This window comes from Accipiter gentilis, chromosome 25 (genome assembly GCF_929443795.1).
Source record: "Accipiter gentilis chromosome 25, bAccGen1.1, whole genome shotgun sequence".
Taxonomy (NCBI): domain Eukaryota; kingdom Metazoa; phylum Chordata; class Aves; order Accipitriformes; family Accipitridae; genus Astur; species Astur gentilis.
In genome coordinates this window covers 15,384,931-15,407,625 of record NC_064904.1, presented here as the reverse complement: position 1 = coordinate 15,407,625, position 22,695 = coordinate 15,384,931, and the positions used below count along the sequence as shown (strand labels likewise).

Sequence of the window (22,695 nt, the reverse complement as noted above, 5' to 3'; positions counted from 1 at the left end):
TTCAAGTGTGTTCTGCAATACTGTTCAGATACATTACTTAAGTGCTCAAACTTCCTTGCTGGGCATTGTACAACTGCAGGAAGAGAGGATGCAAGAGTTATGCTGACTAATATTTTTTTGCTGCACTTCAGGTAACTTAAGGCTACTTAGTTAATACAAATATACAAATGAACTAATACTTTCTCATGCTTGTGTATTACATAGCAGTTAAAGCATCTTGGGACCATTGTAAAACAAAATTCACAGCATTTTAAATTAATAGTATTCTGCAATTAGTCTGGTTTACTAAGGAAGCAAAGCTGATGAAAATACACTGCCTATATACATTCCATGAAAATCTGCAGATATTCAGTAGTCTGGGAAAAAACTACCCACAGCTGAGCAATTTTCAAAGCAGATTTGGGAGGTAAGAAGTTACTGGAAGGTGACCCAACAGGATACAAACTCATGTGGTTGTTTTCTATGAAGGTTCTGATTTCAAATAAGTACTGAGCTATCTCTTTAAATTAAACCTGCAGTGCAAGTCAAAGCAGTCATCAGACATCCACTGGAAACCCAAGCTTCAATAGTTCCATAACCTGTGAAGCTATTTATTCTTCCCCACAACAGGCATTTTCCTAGAAAACAAATTTCTTGTCAGTTAGAGTAAGAACACGCTTCCACGTTCATTTATCAGCGTGCAACAAGTGGCAAAAGCTGAAGAAAGATACACCTTAAATCTTTCTACAGTTTGATCAAGAGCTTGTTTCATTATTTACTATATGAAACTAAACAGTCCAGATTTTAAGGCAGTGGAAAATGAAAAAAAAATAAAAATTCACTACTTCCTAATGCTTTTTCCTAAACTTTTGCATCTAAAGCCCACACCATAAAGACAATTGTTCTAACAATGATTGCTATATAATAATATGAATGTAAGTTTTCTTGTGATCAGTGTTTTATGCTTGCAGTATGAGTCCTACCACGCGTTCTTTAGCACTGGAAGGAATAAAGACAACAGAACACATTTGAATCCAATAGTAGTTTATTACCCACTCATTGCAGATGAAGTTAGACACTTCAGTTACCAGTCAATATGAGTTTAAATATTAGTTGACAACTGCAGAAAGTGTACCATGAGTACAAAATCATTAACAATAATATAACAAAAAGTTCCAATGTATTAATTTTTAAAACATCAGTTGTACACTATTATACAGCAAGCATTATACGATCCTCAACTAACTCAAGGCTTGCATTTGAAAGTTTTTTGTTTTGTTTTTTTTAAATAAAGTTCTCCAAGAGGTTGAGAGACTGGGGGTTACAACTACATTATTTCCCAAAATACTACTATCATACAGCCTTACCTTATACAGAGAAAGCTGTTTTATATTTTATGAACACTTGCTTTTATCAGGGAATGCAGTAACAAGAAAAAAATCTATACATAAAAAATTAAACTCCAAGAAGCAATATATTATATATATATATAGTACTACAGATTTCATATAAATCAAGTATAGGCCAAATTTTGGCATCATTTTTAAGTGCATTAAGTTTTATACAAAATCCCCCTAAGACTTTGCTCTTACGTTTCAGGTTACTAGCTCCTGAACTGATCTTTTTCAATTATAAGACAGTTTTCGATGTTTAAAGTGAGATCTAATTTCAGTTTCAGGAATATCACCCTTGTCTTTCATTATGCTTTCTAACAAAAATAAAGTTGTGGGAAAAACTTAGTTACTAATTTAGTCAAAGTTTAGTGACTAATAAAATTCTCCAACTTGATAGGACTTTTTATTTACATTTACTGGTCAATATCTTTAAGGTAGTATTCTCCTATGTACCCTCTATTCTTTGATCCTACAGGAACAGTTACTAATTATATACTGCAAGCACATATGCTTTGCTTCATTTTGTTAAATGGACTCGTAGCAACATGTAAATTATTTCTGGTGCAGAATGGAGCGCAAAGAAATTTTTCTAATGCATAGCTAAATTTGCTTCAACTCCAGCATGTGATACTTGCTTTTTAGAGAACACCTGAAGAGCTATATCCTCTCTGCCACACAGCATCACATTTTGTTTCCAAATTAAGCTTTGTTTGCCTTTGTTTCAAGAAGTATTATAGGAAGAAAAACATTAGTGACTGAACTAATCTATCAATTTGACAAATATGGTATTTACAGTAAATTTTAATATAGGCTTATATATTTTTTTCTGAGACAAAAAGGCCACTTAAGCTTTCCACTAGAATAAAGTTCTGGCATGACATCATTCAATGAGACTTCCTCCCACAAAAAGTCAAACTTTCTTCAAAGTAATTTATAAAGTATAGAAATAAATTGTATAACCTAAAACCGTTCTACATTAGACCAAAAAACCACCCAAGAATCAGTTACAGTAAGCTGTGTAACAATACTCCAAGAAATCAATTCTCCTGTCATCATTTTATCTACTGACATTATTCTGGGATCTCATCATTCAGCACAATTATGGTACAGAGGGGAAAGCATCAATTAAGTGTTGCAAATGTACAGCCAGTTCCACATACTAAGAAACAGCTTCCAAGTTAAGCCCTTTAAAAGTCTTGTAAAAACTGGGCTAAGTATGATTTTAAAAAGAACAATCTCTCAGACCTCAAAAGCAAGGACATTACATTTACACCTTAGAAGGTAAGTCACTTCACACACACTGATGCCTGCATGCATGTCAGAGCATGGACGCGACCTTCAGGGTTCATTCTCAATGTAACATGGAAGGAACCAGGTGCACGACTCCCAGTAAAGAGGAGTTAGACAGCCATGCCCCTTCATACCATTGAATTATTAAATATCTTATGTATTGTGTGTGAAAAATCTCAATTTTGTATTGAGAAAGCAAATACTAAAATAGAAACAACTTTTAGCACAACAGATGTATTTACTTACAGCATGCAAGGTTTGTTTGTATGTATTTGAGCAGCTAACAGCCACTAACAGCCCTTAAGTATTTACAAGTTCAAAATTACAATCTTCACATAAGTAGCAATTGCTTACAACAAGTTCAGGACACTCCCTGGGAAATAAGCAAGAAATTGAGTATAAAATAATGAAAGCAGTAATAAAAAAATAGTAGCAAAGAAAAACATAATAGCTTTTAAACCCCAGACAATTTAACACTGTTCTGGTAAAAAAAAAAGCCACATATCACATTTAGAGATGCCATTTTAAAAGAAATGCATCTGGTTTGGGGTTTGGATTTTTCTTCAGGAGAAAAGCTGTACATAAGCTTAAAAAAAATTTCCAAGTAAATAAGCAAAATACAACTCCCTTTGGTTTGCCAATTTACCTTAAAATAGGTTCTCCACCTCCCCCCCCTCCCCCCAATTTGCAAGGTAAGTGGTAAGGCAAATGTGATGACAGGCTGAAGAGCTTCATAGGTGATCACACAGGAGAAAGATGCTTCAACACCAGTTCGTGGTATGGGTAGCAAAAGTAATAGCTTTTTTATAAACATGAAACCATTTTCAAAACAACAGATTCTAAAATTTACCCAATATGCAATGCATATGTTAGTTCTGATTGAGGGCCAGGTCAGAAAAAATCCCTGCTCCTGTGTTTAAGGCAGTCTAAGACTAATTTGAGTCTCTTCAGCCCCTCTTGGAAAACAGTTTTGTGCCAAATCATACTCTACGTGACTTAGTTTCAGGTTTTATTTCATACAGTAATCAAATAAGATAAATTTAACTTGTAGCTTTTTGTAATAAATGTGTATTTGTATTTGCTTCTATAAAGTAGTATTATATCTCTCTCTAGGACTATACAACCTGGAACTGAGGAAGTTCACTAGCAGTGACGTATGAATACATTTTCGCACCACTTCATGAAAGGTTTCAAGTGTATGGTCTTTCTGAAAAGACATGTTAACTACCTTTTAAAGCTATGTTAAATTTATTTATAAATAATTTGGTACCAGCTGACGCTTATACTAGAAACATTTTTCATGTTCAACTCTAGGAATATTAGGGCAAACAAAGTGCTCCAGTTTTACCTGCTGTTGTTATGCCTGATTTGAAGGAATCTTAGCTTATTATTAAACAAAAATATCCTAAAATACAAATATTTAAGTTTTTTTTTTAATTTTTGCATTTTTGTGATTCTTTATTCTGTAACAGTATTCATATTGCCTGATATTTTGTGCTAAACTGCCCTCTTGAGCCTAGCCCCCTATAAAACATGAAAATAGAATAGTAAAACTTTTTTCATGTAAACTTCCGTAAAGTAGTTGCAGTCTTAGAGATAGGGTTGTAAAGGTGCTGTATAAACATTCTGATATACATTTCCTGGGTACTATATTATGTGGTACATGGAACATGACATTTTGAAGTTATCCAATGTAATGTATAAAAATATAAAATATCTATTTATGAGTAACAGTAGAATAAGCTACAGTGCAATTTTCCTTAGCCTGTTGAAAGCCCTACCTGCATATGGGTTTTTTTCCCACTCATTCTCCATCTTACACAGTAGATTTTATTTTCCATTAATAGTACAACAGAGCAAGCACAGCTGGAAAAGACAGCTTTAAGAACACTCTTATGCCATAAACTTGAAGTTCCTAGAAGTCAAATATGTACCTTAAAAAAAAATATCAGTTTTGCTCACTAGAATTTAAACATTTTTTGCTATAAACTGTAAAGCTAGGATATTTAAGGAGAATGTGCCCTTAATTTCGGAGAAAGTTATCCTATTATTTTCACCAGTCCTCAGACTAATTTAATATAATTGGAACTACACCACTTGCTCAGGGCTTTAAGTGTAAGGCATTTTGTGTACATTCCCCCCAGCTCTTTATTTATTGACTATCTTAGTCTGCAAAGCCAACACAGTGGAAATCCTTCCCTCAAAACCTTAGAAACCAATTTACCTTTTACTGCACATTCAGCATTAAACTGCAAAAGAGGAACAGATAAAAAAATCAAATCCAGAAATATGCACTGAAACAAGCTAACCATTTTCTACTAGGTAGAGTCTTTTCAACTATGTAAGTTGTTTAACTCACTATCAGTTCTGAATACATCAGTTTGAATACATTCATAGCTGTGCATTCTGAATGCACTGAAGAAATGCATCAGAAAAGTCAGCTTTTCACATCATCTAATGCCAGCGTACCATAACCTTGACTGCTCTGAGGAAAGAGATACAAAGTTAATTTTCTTAATTCACTTATTAACAGTTTGGAGATAGGAGCGCCAATACAAAAAACCTTCCAACTCCAAATATTGTTTACAAAAAAATGTAAGCTTTGTATCCTATCTAATCACTATAGTTCCCAACCAAATTATGTTTTTCAAGAAAAAATGTACAATACAAAATTAAGCAATTCATGTCTGGCCAGGCAATAAGACAGCTCTTGCTGCAATATAACAGTTCCTGACATGGAAAGAACAAATTAGGCAACATATCAACATAGACAAGATGGAACACAAAAGAGGCACATGAAATTACAGTTGAAGGGTCATATTCTACTCATCACTGGAAAAAGGATCACAAACAGCTGAAAAGTGCATAATAATTCAGTAAAATTTAGATATGCATGAACCGTTTATGCATTGACCATACTGTCTTGACTGCTCACAATCTGCCTATCAGAATGATTAAAAATTTAATTTGATCACTATATTGTCTTACAGCTATCCAAATTGGGTAAAAGTGATTATCACCTTTAAATATTGTATGTTAATGCATAAAAATACATATACTTTTTCTAGAATAAGGATTATATTTTCTAAGCAAATATCTAAAAACAATGGTCCTTCTAAATTAGTTTGGAATAAGAAGTGAGGCCCATTTCTTTACAGAATGGGGTGGCTTTATTGTTTATATGTTTAGATAATTAATTTTGAATATCTGTCCACTGTATAAACAATCTCCAGAAAAATATATCCTCTTCCAGTAACTTACAATACACATTAAAAATACTTACAAAAGGGATTATTGTCCATTTACAATATCTTGAGCTTAAGGACACAATTCTTGGGTCATTTCATTTATGCAATTTTGATCAGGCTAAACTGAATACTCCAGTTAACTTGAACCATGCCTGCAACATGGACAATCTAACATTTAAAAATATCTGCCTAATTATGTAGGATTTTAAATAAAATTAGGCATTTTTACATCACAGTATATATGGCATTTCTTAATTTAGCAACAGAAAGGCACAGTTATTAAACCATAAAATACAGTACCTGAATCATATATACGCTAGTGATATCTACTAATGCCAATCCAGACATTTTACTTTGCAGAGAGGGCTAGACAAAAAGGCTTCTGTTTGGTTTTTAGAAAAATTCAACCTCATTACAAGTTTGGTCCGTTAGAAATGCCTATTAGCTGAAACATCTTGAAGCAGGAGTTCAGGAAAGAATAGAGGAAAGCAAATTTAGCAGTCTATGGTCCAACAACTTGAATAAATTACTATGAAATGGCAAACAGATCATGAATGGAGCTTTTTGATTAGCTGTCAGACATACCTGTTAAAATGTCAATGTATACAGGTACAGTATGACAGACATTCCAGATACATTCATTGCATCACACACACACAGATACTTTGTTACAGCAATAAGTCTAGACATAGCATTTATAGAGTTCAGCACTTCTGGTGGACTGATATTTGACTTCCGGCCCCATATCATACCCAAAGATGTGCAAAGTTCTTTAAATGCTTTGCCTGTTATGTATTGCTGTTAAAGTGAAAACCCTGCTAAAGCCAAGCTCACTGGCCTTCCCTTAGCAAACTAGTGCACCTCTTCAAAAACCTACTTGCTCTGTTCTCCCTATTTAAAGTGATAAAACTGCATCAAGAAAGACCAATAAAATGGAACAGGCAAGGAACTATAAACATGAGGGAGAACCCAACCATTCCATACGTAATATAGCGATAGGGAAGCTCAACTTCCATGCGTTGTCTTGCTTTCCGGACATCGTCATGTGGTATGCGAAATATTTTACATGCCAATGGAATAGTGGCTTTTTTCATGGCCACTTTTGTTAACAACAGAACTATTACTCCAATCAACAACCTCAATATGGCTTTTCCAAACACAGTCACAGTGAGAGAGGAAAGAGATAAAGGTAACATATCAGGAAGAGGATCTAGCTTTAGACCCATTACGTAGTTAACGTGAGAACCACAGGCTACTCCAGCACCACAGCCCAGTATCTGAGCTGTGTCTCCCCGCGATGTGCTCCATGTGTCTAGAGTAAAAGAGAAGATGCCCAGGGCTAAATGGAGACTGATGATAATTAAGGGTGCATATTTGTAAGTTAAGTTGAAGTTATCAATCAGGTCCACAACTGGATGGAAGACAACCAAGATGAGAATAGCATACAGAAATCCAGCAATAACATCCTGTTGGAGAGAGAGAAAGATATGGTTTCATTGCAAAAACGATTTAAAAAAAAAATTTAGTTACATTAGCATGGAGACAAGCCTAGTTGCTCTGTTGCTAAATGCAACTTGTGGATTCCCATCTTTTCTCATTTACTGTACAAGATTAAATCTTTTTTATGCTAAAGATAAGGTAAGGAATTGCATTTCATCACCTATTAATAGGACATCTGCATCATGATCAGATCATGAATGAAGCCATAATCAAATGATCCATCATCAAAGTTGTAGATCTACCTATCTGCTGGCTACCAAGGTCCTTGTCCAGGACTGGGGCATTCCAGCCTACAGTCAGCACAAGCTAGCCCAGCTAAATAAGTTCTGCCAACACTCAACACTGGCAGCAACAGCTGGTAAGGCAGTCGAGGACCACTGCAGCTAAGCATTAGAGCAGCTTAGACTTTCCACTCCAGCTTCAGAATTAACAATACTGCACGAATGGAGAACTGTTTCTAATTAAAGGAAGAGGGAACTTCTGTGACTTCATACTTGATTTTCAGTTTTATTATTGTGTCAAAAATGTCTTTTCTTAATTAAAAGGTTACTCTATTTTGTAATTTAGCATTAAATTTCAGTTACTGTTGATGATTCACAGTTGCACAGAATTATCTGCAACTGCTGTCACCTTAAGTTGTTAAGAAGGAATTTGTCAATAGCTTTTTAGAAATCCAAGCACTAGAAACCAGATCACCTTCATTCACATGCTTATCAACTCTTCCATGTGAGCCAGGAGGTGGGACTTTTGTCAGCAGTATTTTTATTGCGCCATCTTCAATGAATCATTTTTATTCACTTCCACTAATTGAACACTTGATAAAAGCTAATACAATTGACTGATATGAAAGTCAGACTTGCTCATTTCAGAAGCAACCACAACAACTTTCTGCCATATTTGCCACCCTACCCCCACCCCCTCCAAACTTAGGCACCATGGTTGATTTATATTACAGGCAACACATGGTTAATTGTATTCACTCAAACACTATCGAAGATTCAGGTGTGAAACTGCTGGATAACCTAGTCTATATGATACATCACTATTTGTTGCATGACTTTGTTCTAAGACACTATCTGTCAGCTGACACTGTCAACTGAAATATCAGTTCATCCCATTGTCTTACACACAAGTGGTTCTGATTTGGGAAGCCTCCTAATCACTAATGCAAATACGTCACGCAGTTTTTCTGAGCTGCCTTATTTTCACATCCTCCTTTTACACTGTGACCATCTATCAGCTTCACTACTCACTACCGGGCTTACTGTTTTCTATCTGTTAGCTTTTCCCCTTCTAGCAAGCGATCCTCAAAAACCTCTTTAGCCATACTTACTAGTGGTCTTCCATTCTGATTACCATTTTGTAGTTTTCTTGTTTTCCCATTTTTACACTGCATGCATTTGTATTTCAGTTTGATTTGTTTTTAAAATCCTTTTTAACAAATAAGTCTGTTTTTCAAAGATGACAACTTTATTATTTGGTTCTTTAGAAACTTTGGCAAGTGAAACCCCAGCATTTAGCATGGCAGTCTGAAATGCTCATGCTTTGAGTGGACACTAACAGCCACTCTCTCATCCTGCAAAATTCTTTCTACTCTGTAGAGGAAAACTTAGTCTACACTTTAGTACAGTCAATTTCTGCACTAAACTGCTAGTAAACATCAGCTAAGTTTCAACTGGGGATTTGGTTTATGAAAGAAAAGTATAAATTAATATAAGTTTGACATCCACTTTTAGCTATCTCATCAATTTCTCTACTGGAGAAATGTAAGTATTCTGTTCCTATACGGTAGGACATTCTAAAAAAAAAAAAAAAAAATAAAAAGCTATATACAATTACTGCACTGTAAAAACTTAAGTGTGATGGAAGTTTATGTAATCAGAACAACATTAAAATAAAATTTTACTAGGATTATTTTCTTACCAGAATTGAATGCATTCCCATATAAATTCGACTACAGCAAACCAAAGCACACCAGCAGAATGCAAGGATCAGTCCAAACATAAGGGGATACTGGTAGGGAAAAAATTGAAAGATTGTATTAGAATTTGGAAAGAAAAAAACCTAAAAATTCCATCTACAAGAATTCGACAATTAACTCCAATTAATGCAACTTATGCTCACCCTTTCCCTTGCCCTAGCCTACCCAAGCCAATTAGACCACCTCAAATAAGTCCACTTTCCATAAAGTCAAAACATTAAGTCAAACTTTTTCAACTTTTTCCTTGTCCTCTTCCTTTGCATTCAGGATATATGCATTTCAGGACATTGGTCTTATCTTTTCAGACAAAGCAGTAAGAACTTAATAGATCTTCATAGCAGTTAGTCTTGCCATGTTATGATATCCTAAATTGGCAACATGGGCAGAGACAAGCCTTGTGTTATAAACTGTAGAACAGTTTGACACTGGGTGAAGCAGCTACATAGTATACTAGTATTTTTAACAATTAATCCAGACAGAATCTAGTAGCTTCACCTTTCTCCAGAAAAGGCAAAACTCATAATAATTTACATATAAATTCAATTCCTTACACACTCTTTTATAGTTTCTGCAATCCTTGATTCAATCTCTGAGCATCAGTATGAAACTCCTAAACAGTACTCTCTTTTTGTTCTCTAGAAACCCACATAAATTTCCTCTTAAAATCCACATTTATTAAGTAAAAAACATCAAATACTTTTTTCCAATTATTTCTATTTCTGATAGATTTTTTTTTATTAATAAGGACTGTTTAACAGGAACAAAATACTTTGTTTTAATAAGCACGTATCGGCATGTGTAAAAAATTAGTATTTTAACTTTCTTAGGTTTTGGATAAAAGTATGCTAATTCACATCTTGCAGCACAGTAAGAAATACTTTCCCCATTACCTTATTGCAAAATATTGTACAAGACAGGACACAACTTCCTTTTTTCAGTATTAAAAGTAATTATTAGTTCTATAAAAGAAGCAGTCACAAGACAAAATGGCATGTTTCCAAAACTGCTTCACTTCCTACATGAAAGCAATGATAAAACATTTTCAATATAAACAGGCAGTCTAGATGTACTTGAATCTCAGAATAAAAACTAAAAATTCTAGGCAGTTTTCTTGCCCTTTGCCTTGCTCCTTTTATGGATAAACTGAAGGGTAGAATACCCAACAGATTAGAGAAAGTATCTTTAATCTTATTAGAGAAAGTTGTATGTCCTATGTGACGGCCACTTAAAAGACTGACAAGCTTCTAAATCAGCCTTTCAATGAAAGGCTTGAGAGAAGATTATCAGTCTTCTGCATTATTCCAGCACTCTGAATTCTAGGCTCCAGGACCACATTAGCCTGACCAACCTAAAAAAATTCTCAAATTCGCAGAAGATTGGGAAGCTTACATTTCACATAAGAAACAGATTTCACGTTAAAATCAATTCCAAATGCCCAGTTCACAGTGGTGTTATACCTAGTTTAAACTCTAATTCCTGTAGCAACATTTGTCTTTGTTTCTGCTACATTCATCTACAAATTGTACCTACACAAAATTATGTATTTAATGACTTATTTCTAACAGAAATCATGATGGAACAAATTCAGTTTCCTGCCTTGTAGAATTATGCTAATAATGGGCAATACACCAGTAACTAGGTCGTACTCAAGAGATGATTGCAGAGCTGTCAGATGCTGACATTGTTATAGCAGCCACAAAAGTAATCCTTGCACAGAATACATTACAAGTGTAGCCCCATCACTCATCCCCATTATGCCTCTACCATCATTTCCACTGATATCAGGGTAAAAGTAATGCTGCCTGCACCAGGAATACACTCAAGCCACACAACTTCCCTGGATGGTGCTGCTCCACTCTCCCCCACAGAGGACTACCAAAGCCAAAATGCTGTATATACAGGGACAGGTATACCCTACCCTATATTCTCTGACGAGGAGCTTCTAGCACCTCTTTACATGCTCCACAAGATGAAAGCATGAGAAGACAACTTCTTGTTTGTCAGAGACTAGCAAGGGAAGATTTACTACCTCCAGAAGCAATGCAAACCTCTCAACCAGAAAATTTAATAGCATCACAATTACTTGGTGGTAGAGTGAGCTTGCATGTGTTCACACACTGTCAAACAGTTTGAAACTTTTTGCCCATCACTTGATACTGTATGTCCATTCTTGTTTCCTAGCTCACATCTTTTGTGCTTTCAGGCTCCAATCAAGGGTAAGGCTTTTCTTCTAATAAATTAAGACTTTTCCTGCATTTCTGATATACCCAACAGAAACAGAAGCTGGAGCTTTAGCAGGAAGACCAATGAAGTGCTAAGCTCAGCAGGCTGTAGCAGCTAATGATACTGTGGGTACAAGTTGGGATTGTGGGAGAGATGATGTTAGAGCAGCAAAACAGCAAGATCCTACGAACAAGGAGTATGAAGGAAAAGGTATATGTGAGGAGTCTTTAGAGTCCCGGGCAGGCTGTTGTAAATAGCCTATTTTCGCTCATAACTTTTAAAAGCAGCCACTGGGTTCAAGAATTCCTAGAACACTGAACTGGTACCACCTGCTTAAAATCTGCCTTGAGGTGATAAAGTAACCACATATTTTGTCCTCACATGTAGGGATAGGTGTACAAGGTGACTAAAGGAGAATATTACACTCCCACACACCTCGTAGCTCAGCAAGAAGACTGCTCAGCAGCATGCCAAGTCATAACACCTACAGGAGACATCACCTTTATTCTTAAAAAAAAAGCTGATGCCATAAATTTACTTCCAAATTACTGTCTGAAAATAATGCAACACTGAGGTACTAGCAAGTATTTTCTAAACATTGTTTCATCTAGAAAATAACTGCCTGTATGTATTTTGCGTATATACATTGGTTATACCGTGGTTATAAGTATCCGTAACCTCCCACTGCCTAGGCATACAAAATCCTCCCAAATACCAAAATACCTTGTATTAGTATAGTGCCTTAAGACTATTAACATTTTTTATCAGCCCTGTTTTAAAATAAATAGTGGATTTCACAAAGCTTCTCTCCTAATCACAAATGAATCTTCAAAGAAAAAACCAAACAGCTTTTACTATGTTTTCTACTCAAAATTGGCACGTTTTATGAAAAATTAATGTGAAAAGTTAATATAAACTAACTCAAGTGTTCACAGAAGAAAGCTGTAAGTACTAATTTTTGAGGTTTGCTTGAGTCTCTCATTTTGGAAAACACTGCATTCACAAATTTGAAAATTAACAATTATCAATCACCTTTGAGTTATAAACTTTTAGATCTTTTCTACCTAGTTGTATACAGACATGCTGACAGCTTCTACTTAAAGATATTAAAGCAAGACTGCTGAATTCCAGCAATTTTTGTCCCGTGGTTCCTCACATACCAGATCAGACCTACAGAGGCACAAAGGACAAAAGATCACAAGTTCATTTCTACCCTCTTCCCCAATTCATTGCTATTCTTACTCATTTAGGCATCAGAAGGCAGACTGGCATCATACCTCCTTTCAGATGAGGGTCTGAAAGGTTGTCAGAGATCACAGCTGGCAGAGGTAGATATAAAAACCTAGGTTTCATTCTCTCAGCTTGTTCTTTCTGATAACAGAATTGACATATCTTCATTCCTGACCATACTTAGAGTCACTTTGAAACAGATAATCAGGAACAGCCCATTTTAGAAACAAACATCTCAAAGTCTGCCTCCGTGCCCTCAAGACCACCTTATGTATATCCTCAAAGACTCATTATGCTTCCATAGCTAACCATGCCACCTCAACAATTTTGAGTATGAGGAGTATTTACTGAACTGCATACTGCCTTCTTTTTTCTAAGTTAAAAAGAGCAAACAACTTGAGATTTTAAAATCTTAACCTTACACAAAAATAGACACTTGCATAGTACTCAAACTGAACTTCAAAAATCACATGTTGACTCAAACCCAACATTAATCTGCCGTTTTTCTCCTTGACAAAAGTAGCCCACATTCCATTTTAGATCAAATCACCAATATCCAGGTTACACAAATATTTTTCCAAAGGCCAGAATAAAGCTTCGATAAATGCATAAGCACGTAGTACAAATACAATACTAGAAGATGAAGTGGAGGCAGATGGAATTGACAGCAAGGCAGAGATTGGAGATAGAGACAAATGCAACATATAGATTAAAAAGATACCCTTGCTGACATTTTGGCTTTTGAATGTTTGAAAAGATGCTTTCTTTGAAGGCACCATAACTGTTAAGAAAAGTGTCCCAGTCTTGATGTATATGACTAAGGGACACATCACCAAGCATGTAATTTAAAAACAAAAACTCAAGGATAAAAAAGGCTAATTGATTTCCTAAATTCACATATTAAGAAAAAGCTAGGAATGAAGCTGATTGAGTAGACTACTCATCTTCTCTCAGGCCTCAATTTTGTTCCCATATCCAGAATCTGGTTTCAATCAAAGAAATTGAATTAAATTGGTCATATTTGGAAAACAGCAGTGAAACTACTCCCAGTAAGTCTTTGAGAATTGTATGCCCTATGTTTTTAACAGGAAATTACCATTTTATTCGATTACATCCTCCGAAATGGACTTGCAAGCTTCTGACTGGATGACATAGAAAACGTTTCCCTCAATCGCCTATCCTCCTCCCTCCACTTAATCTGACCTTTTGCCAAGAGTCTTAATAACATAACCATTGTTTAAAAATGCTCATAAGGAAACAATCTGTCCTAAAAGCTTTGACCTAGGTCAGAAAATTCTTTCTTTCATAATGGAACACTCTTAAAATACACTCTAGATGCTCATTTCTTTACTTTTTTTAAAGCACATTCTACACTGGAGAAGTTTGCAGCATCCACAGAGGGTTCCAAACTAATTTTCTAATATTTTCAGCATTCTACAGTATTACTCAATGATCTTTTTTAATCATATGATTATTCAGAAGTTCAACTTGAATTTGAGATAATTATTTTGGGCCAGAGTTCACTGAAAGAATCCAAGCAGCAGTTGCAGCATCATGCTTTTAATAAGATATTTGGGCTATGTATTAGCAATAGTCACATGAAAAGCTATAATCAATGTTTACAGGAATGACTCTGAGACCCTGGCTGACCAGAGGAGTACAAAAAGCACAGCATATATATGATTTTGTGGAGGGAGCAGAAGAAAAGGGAGAAGAGGATGGTTAAAAAGGAAAGACCACTTATCAGTCATTTTAGGAAAAATAAACAGACACCTGCATTTTCAAAAGAGGCCAAGTGGTAAATAACACTGGTTAAGCTACATTTATCAATTACTTCCTTCCTTCTTCCACTGCCAAACCTTAAAATCAAAAAGCATAAAAATTTGAGAGTGCTACATGGCACTAAAAGAACCCCTTCTTTAAATTCCAAGATAAAGCTTCCAATGCCAGCCCTGCAGGGAGTTAAAAGGTTTCATTTTCTGCTACACATAATCTGAAAAGAAATTAAGGCGTTACAATAGGAATTGGAGCCTGTTCCTTCTTTTCCTTGCAGTCATTACAAAAAAAAAATATCCCTCCCTAAACACACCCAGCAAGAATCACCTACAGCTTGCTCTGCTTATGTCCCCAACACCTAAAAAAATAGGTTTTCTGCAAACTGAAGTTTTCTCAGGTTTAGTAACAGACCCTATTTGAAGGTACAAGGAGTGCTTTACATGTATGCAATCCACTAAGAAAAAAAAAAGGTTGCTTGAGAAGGAAAGTATTTCCTTTGAATCCTTTCTTCATCAAAAACTCTGCATCTAACCTTAAGGCATTTGTTTTTACATATTTCCCCAAGATTCTTTACATTAATTAAAGATTTGCCTACGCAAAACTGAAAAAAAATATATTTAATGCCAATCAACACAGTTTAATAGGACAGGCTGCTGCATACCTCTGGCAGAGATTCCCCAATGAGATTTGTAAGAACTGGCTACTTTGTTTTCAAACTTTTAAGAGCACCTGAATCAAACATTTCCTTTTTCCAGCTTCCTTTACAAGTAAACTACAGGCATTAATATAGCTCACAAAAGGCGACCTTACAACTCAAAAACACAAGATAAGGCCAGTGCTGACCCTTCAAACTCCCACCTCTCTTTCTCAAGAGCTCTTCACTGTGTGGGCAATTCTGGGTTTTTAGATCACCCCTTCAGCTACACTTCTCATCTCAGAAGAGTTTTTGTTTGATTCTTTATTTTAAGAAACACATGTAAGAAAACCAATTAGACAAGCACACATCTCTCTGCCTAAGTTTCTTCACAACATTTTAGAATTTCAGCCAAAATCCATTTTGGCTTCTCCGAGAGATAAGGCATCTCTTTCTGAAATGACTCCATACTTGCTCTTACACACAGACTTCATATGCAAGAGCCTCCTATGTGTAGCTTCCAGTTTTATCATTACATCAATCTTACTGATAATGCAAGCCTTTGAACAAGGACAGTCACTTAAAACTAGGATTTGCCCACTTTCTGTAAAATTCTTACTATAGCAGTGTCACGACTGGGCTATTCATCCAACCCTGATAACCAATTATTCCCCGTTCCCAGTGGGGATCTGAGAGAAGTTAGCTTTTTGAAATGAAAGAACAGGCAGACGATTCTAGAAGTGGTATTTAGCAGTGGTCAATCAGAATCACAGAATGATGCAGATCTCTCTGAAATCCCAATAAAGATCCTGTCAAACCCATCTCATTTGATTAGATTCATCAGCTTTGGTTGATGAAAGTAATGATGCGGATGAAAGATTTCTGGAAGGGTGTTTGACACAGTACCACGTGACATTCTTATACAATTGGTACTATGGAAAGTCAGTAGAGCACTAAATAAATGAAAACTGAAAAATACTTTTAGGTGTGTCAGTCAAAGAAACCATTACAGAATAGATGCATTCTACTGCAGGTTTAGCAGTAGTGCTTATTAAGGTCACCATTATCATCAGTGAGTTGGAAAGACAGTCACTGATTATAGGATTTGCATATAAAACATTGGCAGACAAGTACATAGTGAGGACAATGCTGTCATACTTAGTGATCTAAACCGCTTCAGAAGATAAGCCCTTTCAAACATTCATAAATTTGGTTAATGTAGTTACAGAGGCCAGCTACTCATCAATCAAGGCTCTGGGCTCCTGCTGAATATCAACTTAACGAAGTTTGTTCAACGGCCTACAGTGAGAGTCAGCAGTTCCGGACTCAGCTCATTAATGCAGAGCTCAGGAAGGAGTGCAAACCCATCACTTCCTAATACAGACAACTAATACTAGAGCCAGGCTGCATCCTGCAGGAACTGTGGGAGAAAAGCATATTTTCTGTCTCCCTGACTGATTCCCTTCCCCCCCTCCTCAAAATAAAACAGCAGGGTTATAATACATTCAGCTACCACCCTAATTCAAGCACCATTTCTAATAAAATGTGTTGATGTCTATTTGAAATCAGCGGTTCAAAGTAATCGAATAAAATACAAAGAAGACTTTTTCCTGTAGTCTCAGCCTTAGGCTTTTGGAGATTTTGTAGATAATTAGCAGTTCACACCATCTCTTCCTCCTTGTTCAGGACACGATACAAGCCAGACTGGCTCAAACTGTCAATATTTCAAAGAAAGCAGGTTTTCCCCATGTGATAAAGGTATATTTTCCTACATCATATTAAGATCTATAATCTCACTGTCTTTTAAATGTTTGTCCTCCTCTTTCAGGGTATCAGAGCTTCAAAGACAGAAAAAAAAAAATCAACATCTATAACACTCCTAAATTCTCATGAGTCTTTGGAATGAGCTTTGTATTTCAAGGTTCCTGAAGTGTCTTTGAAACACTGTTCAAAGTGTTTTTGAACAAATCAAAAAGTGGTTTTCCCTGTTGAGATTTAACAATATTAAATAAATAAATATATCAAGATTATGTAAGTGGAATCGAAAGTTTCAGGCAAGCTCTCATAATACAAGGTGAAACTGAAAAGTTATATTCCACAATGGACAGAACAGTTAGCTATTATGAAAATTATTTTACCATATAATTTGTTTCGGTCTGAAAGCTGGTTGCATTGAATATTCCCCGTGTCCAAAGTCTCTAATTGTGAAAATCTGTCACAACCTCTTTAAAGTACATCATCTCTGAAAATATTTTACTTGAACAATTGAATATATAAGCAAATATTTTTGGTTTACTGTGTATAGTGAAAAAATGTTTTTGAATACTACATGAAAGGAAAATAATTGTAATAGGATTACTGATAGGCACTGAAAACTAGGAAAGCACAAACTTAATTCAATAGGTTAAAAGAAAGCCTACTGGAATAAAAAAAAATATCTGTTTTTACATGGATAATTTGGGCCATACATAGAAAAATAAGAGCAGATTTGCTCTGTTCTCCATGCTGGTCAAGGGAAAGACTCAAAGATTGTCTTTGATAGAAAAGACCTGTTACACAATACTAGGAAGTCATAGCCCAACGAAAGCAAACTCCAAGTAAACTATACAGGAAAGTGATTCCCTTCTCACTGGAGTAACCTCTTTTAAAGCAAGTGTGGCTTTCTTTGGTTTAGTATAAACTTAAAAGTGACTAACTCAAAGTTACCTGTATTCCAGAATAAAAGTCCCTGCAGAGAGTTACAGCTGTATCTGCTTAAATTCACACTCAGTCTTGCTCCACTATGATTTTTCTGAACAAACAGTCCTAAGATGTGGACTCATCATCATCAGGGTCTGTGTAATGCTTGCTTATACTGAATATATAGAAAGACTGTACCCTACCATTTGCCCACAAGTTTAAATCTAACCATCTGTGTCTACCGGTAAATATGTATAATTTAATAAAATCAGAGTTATTACAAGCTCCTTTATCATTAATAGCTTTCCAAGAAGTTCTGAGGTCAGTCTTTTTTAACCCCACCTATTTTCAGAAAAGCATGACAAGTTACCATATAGATTCTACTCCCTTTCAACGCAAGTAAAATACAGAGAACAGCAGAAGCATTAGATGAAAGCTTAACTCTCTTAAGAGGCAAATCAATAGGAAGGGGTTTTTTTTTTTCTTAACTGAACATTTTGAAATGGTAGAAGTTGATTTCAGAGAGGTCTGTTATTGATATCCATTTCACAGGAAAAAGGAATTAGAATTAAGACTCAAACACTTTGCTTCCTCATTTCTTAAGCATGGTTCTAAATGAATAACAAGGCTGAATGTTTATTATTTCTTAATATGCATTCATTATGAATATGTTTAGTCAATTAGCACAGTATTTCACAGACCATAGTTGCAGGGTTGGCAAACCAAAGAACAAACTTGGTTCACTGGCAAAAAAACCGTTTCACACATTGTCAGTTTGCTGGTTCTATAAAAGCAACGAAGCCAGGTTCTCTTTTGTACACATGACATCAGTCTGTGCAAAGCTAATCAACTGATACTACTAAATGAGGTTTCCCACATGCAAAGAAACAGACAACCAGTTCATTCTTCCAGCTAACACCAGCTCTATGCATCTAACAAGTAATAATCAAATATTCAGATTTTAGTAATTTAAAAAAAACCCCACAACTTTAAGATTAAGCATCTCAGTGACAGAACTCCAAATATTTATTTCAAACACCCACAACACGTGGCATTATCTGATGCCTGCACAACTCTAGCAGAGTGATACTTCACGTTTTCCTAGCAAAGAACATGAATCCCTAATAGCTTTCTTTTGGGCATGCTGCATCACCTTGCAGAAGTAGATATATAAACTTTGGTTAAAGAGAGGTCAAATACAACCTCTAACCTTCAACCACCTCCTTCCTTTCAGGCAGCCATTCTACATGCTGAGGTAGAGCCACAAAGTGTCACACTGTGACAGCAGACAACTGGCGATTGTTAACAGTAACTAGGAAGACAAGAGTTCAGCCCCTGCATAAAGCTTAAAAAGAGAGTTCTCTCCACCAAGATGACACACATGTGACTTAAAATAGGCAGGTAGTATAATAAGAATTTGTAAACATTAACAACTTAAGAGTAGATTTACTGCCTAACTTCTTAAAACATCACACACAGCCCTCAAAACCCTACACTGAACACTTGTTGCCTGGGAAAAGCCTTCTCCCTCATTTCCTACTGAAGCTGGTGCAGAGATTTAGAGAGCTGAATGCGCACTGTGCTTTCTTCGGAGTTCTTTGCCCATACTGCTAACAGCAAGCGCCACGGCACATACCACAGCTTGCGTAAACCAGATGATCAGCAGCACTACTTTATCTGAATATATTGACCCACAGTGCAATAGGCAGATCTTAAGATTTTGCTGAATGAAGGTGTTGAAAAGATCAGAGATTATCAGTTCCTGCTAGCACGTTAATAGTTGTAAAACCATCTAAAAGCATATGTACTCCTCAAAACAAAAATAATCTTTTCCAGTTTATAGGCAATGAAACTAAAAGACGGCGTTAAAGAAAAGGCTAAAGCTACAGACTGCCTCAAGCTACAAAGTGACTCAAAGCAAAGCAGGATCAGCAAAAAGCCCTTTAGCTCCTGGCTTTCCACCAAATTCTCACTCAGTAAAACCAAACGCCCGAAAAAGTACGAGATGCCTATCCAAACTCTATGCAAAACACTCGCCCTATAAGAAAAAAGTTGAAAAAACCTCACGAGAGCAAAATGCAAACTGTGAACGCGGACTTTTAATGCACACTGAGCTAACGATTCACAAAGTCAGCAGAACTTCCATTCAGAAGACAGAATCATTAGAACAGTTCTTGTTACCTGAGCGCTCGCTTGGATCGTAGAAAAAAAAAAAATTAAAAAAGGGGGAGGCGGGCAAGGAAAAAAAGGCACGAATTTCACATTTTCCCAAACAAACTCAGCCACCTCCCCTCCCAGAAGAAATCAAGCCCGTCACACCCTTCTACCCCGGGGCTGGAAAACACGCGGAGAAGGACGACGAGGTGAGCATTACCTGCCAGCGGCCGTAGCTGAGCAGCAGGAGCGCCAGGGGGATGGCGGTGCCCGACATGGCGTGGGTGGAGGGCATGCTGTACTCGGAGTTGTAGAAGACTTCCAGCTTCACCACGGGCGGGGAGGCAGGCCGCGGCCAGCGGATGACATCCTTGGTGCACTGCCCCAGGTACATCACCCACACCCAGATGATGATAAGCCTCCGCCCCAGCCAGGCGTCCAAGTTCCAGATGCAGAAGGGGAAGAAGAGGATGTAGAAGAGCTCGTTGCCCAGCTCCGTGCCCAGGCTGAAGAGATAGTAGAGGAAGCGGCTGCGGGTGGAGAACTCCTGGCTGCCGTCCTCCTCCGTGAGAGAGTTGCGGCGCGGCCTCCTCCTCCACCGCTGCGGGGGGGCCGCCCCGCCGGGCACCGTCCCGTTCCCGGCGGGATGCCCCCGTCCTCCCGCCCGCTCCGCGGCCGGGGGGCCGCCGTTCACCACCGGCCCCCGGCCCCCGGCCCGCTGCTCCGCCTCGGCCCAGCCCGAAGGCCCCTCCACCCCGCAGAGCCGCTGGAAGGCGGCCACTTTCCGCGGGTCCTGCAGGTGGGCGGCCAGCCGGGCCAGGCGCCGGCAGAAAGCCATGGCGGGAGGATGAGGCCGCCCGCGGGGGTGCGGGGGAGGCGGGCTGACGGTGGCGAGGCGCTGGCCGGGCGGGCGGGGAGCTGAGGGGGGCTTCGCCTGAGGGGCAGCGGAAGGGACGGGGGCTCTCCGGGGAACCGCTCCCTGAGGAGAAACCCGCTCGAGGGCGAGGCGGCGCGGAGCGACGGACACCGCGCGGCTCTCCCCGGCTGGGGCTGGGGCCGCGGCCGCAGCCGCCCTCGGCTCGGCTCGGCGCTGCGCTCCGCTCCGCCCGGTGCTCGCCCGCTTGCTCCCTCTCTCTCCCTCACACACACACGCGCGCGCGCGCGCGCGCCCGCCCGCCGCCTCCCCTGACCGTCACCGTCTCGGCGCGCCTGCGCACAAGCCCCGCTCGCACGGGCGGGGACACCCCACCTCCCCACCCGGGAAACAGCACCGCGGAGCGGATTGGCCGCGGCTCTCTCCCGATCCCGCCCCCAGTGGCAGGGGGAGCCAATCAGGGCTTGGTCTTGCGCGAGGCAGCGGGCGGCGTGCCTCGGCCTCGAGCGTGAGGTGCGGAGGCGGCCGCGGGCGGCGGGTGAGGGGGGACGGCGGCCCTCGGCCCCCCCCCAGCCGCACCGGCGGCGCGTCCGTTCCTTCTCGCCGGCTGCAGCCCGGTCACCGCCACGACCGGCCCCCGGCGAGCTAGTTACCCTTCCTTCTGACTTAGGCTGACCTACTGCCGCCCTCACCTCAGCCACCGCGTCTGGCATCAGCACCTCCGAGGCCTGCGCCCGGCTGCTCCCTGCCCTCCCTCCTCTGCCCGCATCGACCCCAGGAGCCTAAATCTGGTGTAAACATGACAGGGAAAGCTGATTTCAGGCAGAGACTGTGAGCGGTCCTAGCCCCAGTGGTCAGGCCGGTTAAGCGACGGAGACGGTGGGGTACCCGCAGGGATGTGGAGCGGAGAGCTGATCAGGGAGGTTTCTGCTGGGCCTGAGGGAAGGTGTCGTGCCTTACCCTGCCTCTCCATAGTCGGGAGGAGGTTCCACACCTCCTCCTTGGTGGGTATGCACATAAAGTTCAGCAGGACCAGAAAACTTGAGATCGGGTACTTTGAAAGTCCACGGTTGCTGCAGTTTCCATCCTGGAAATGCCATGAGAAATGCGAGCTTTGGTCACCGGTGTTCTCTGATGCTTCTGCCTATCCAACTGATACTGATCTGTGGCTTGCCAATACTCTGGTGTATTTGTATCTTGCCTTAAAATTAGGAGGTGAAACAAGTGATAAATGTGCTGCTTTGTGCCATTTTTGAAAAGGGTGAGCAATATGACCCAAACGCCTAGTTAGCTTAATAGCTATCCTAACCAAAATAGAAAATCTGATGTGGAATTCAAATGTAAAAATTTGAAAGGAAGGAACATAATACAAGTTTACACAGTGTTTTAGTAAAAGTAGCTGATAATACTGTTTTGAGGACATACTTGACTCAGTGCTGGATGATATGAACATTGGGTGCATGCAGTGCCAATAAAGCATGCAAATGGAGTTTACTGCCAGATCTCAAGAATAGGAAGTCTGTAGGAAAACTTCATTGAAAGAGATGGTGTCTGAAGAGGTTCCAGTAGTAGGTCCTGTGTTCTACGACATTTTTAGCAAAGATTTGGAAGCGAATTTAAACCTGCTGCTACAAAACTTCATCTCCAGGTTTAATGGAGTCCTAAATAATGATGAGGAGGGGGCACTGATCAGAATGGTTTGTAGAAGCATCCCATTCAAACTTAGTGAATTT

General features: G+C 38.7%; 1 protein-coding gene across 1 annotated transcript; it reads right to left on the bottom strand.

The window, feature by feature from the left end:
- Positions 1 to 1,006: 1,006 nt before the first annotated feature.
- SGPP1 (sphingosine-1-phosphate phosphatase 1) lies at positions 1,007 to 21,221 on the bottom strand. The gene is made up of 3 exons (XM_049828851.1): positions 20,309 to 21,221; positions 9,335 to 9,424; positions 1,007 to 7,377 (listed from the first exon to the last, which is right to left on the bottom strand). The coding sequence occupies exons 1-3, from the start codon at positions 20,924 to 20,926 to the stop codon at positions 6,826 to 6,828; spliced, it is 1,260 nt and encodes a 419-aa protein (XP_049684808.1). The 5' UTR covers positions 20,927 to 21,221; the 3' UTR covers positions 1,007 to 6,825.
- Positions 21,222 to 22,695: the final 1,474 nt, after the last annotated feature.

Excerpts from the sequence above, each read along its gene's own strand:
- SGPP1 (XM_049828851.1), bottom strand. The coding sequence starts at position 20,926 with ATGGCTTTCTGCCGGCGCCTGGCCCGGCTGGCCGCCCACCTGCAGGAC. Across the intron at positions 9,425-20,308 it reads TCAGCTACGGCCGCTGGCAG|TATCCCCTTATGTTTGGACT; the intron begins GTAATGCTCACC and ends TTTCCCTACCAG. Across the intron at positions 7,378-9,334 it reads TGGGAATGCATTCAATTCTG|GATGTTATTGCTGGATTTCT; the intron begins GTAAGAAAATAA and ends TCTCTCCAACAG.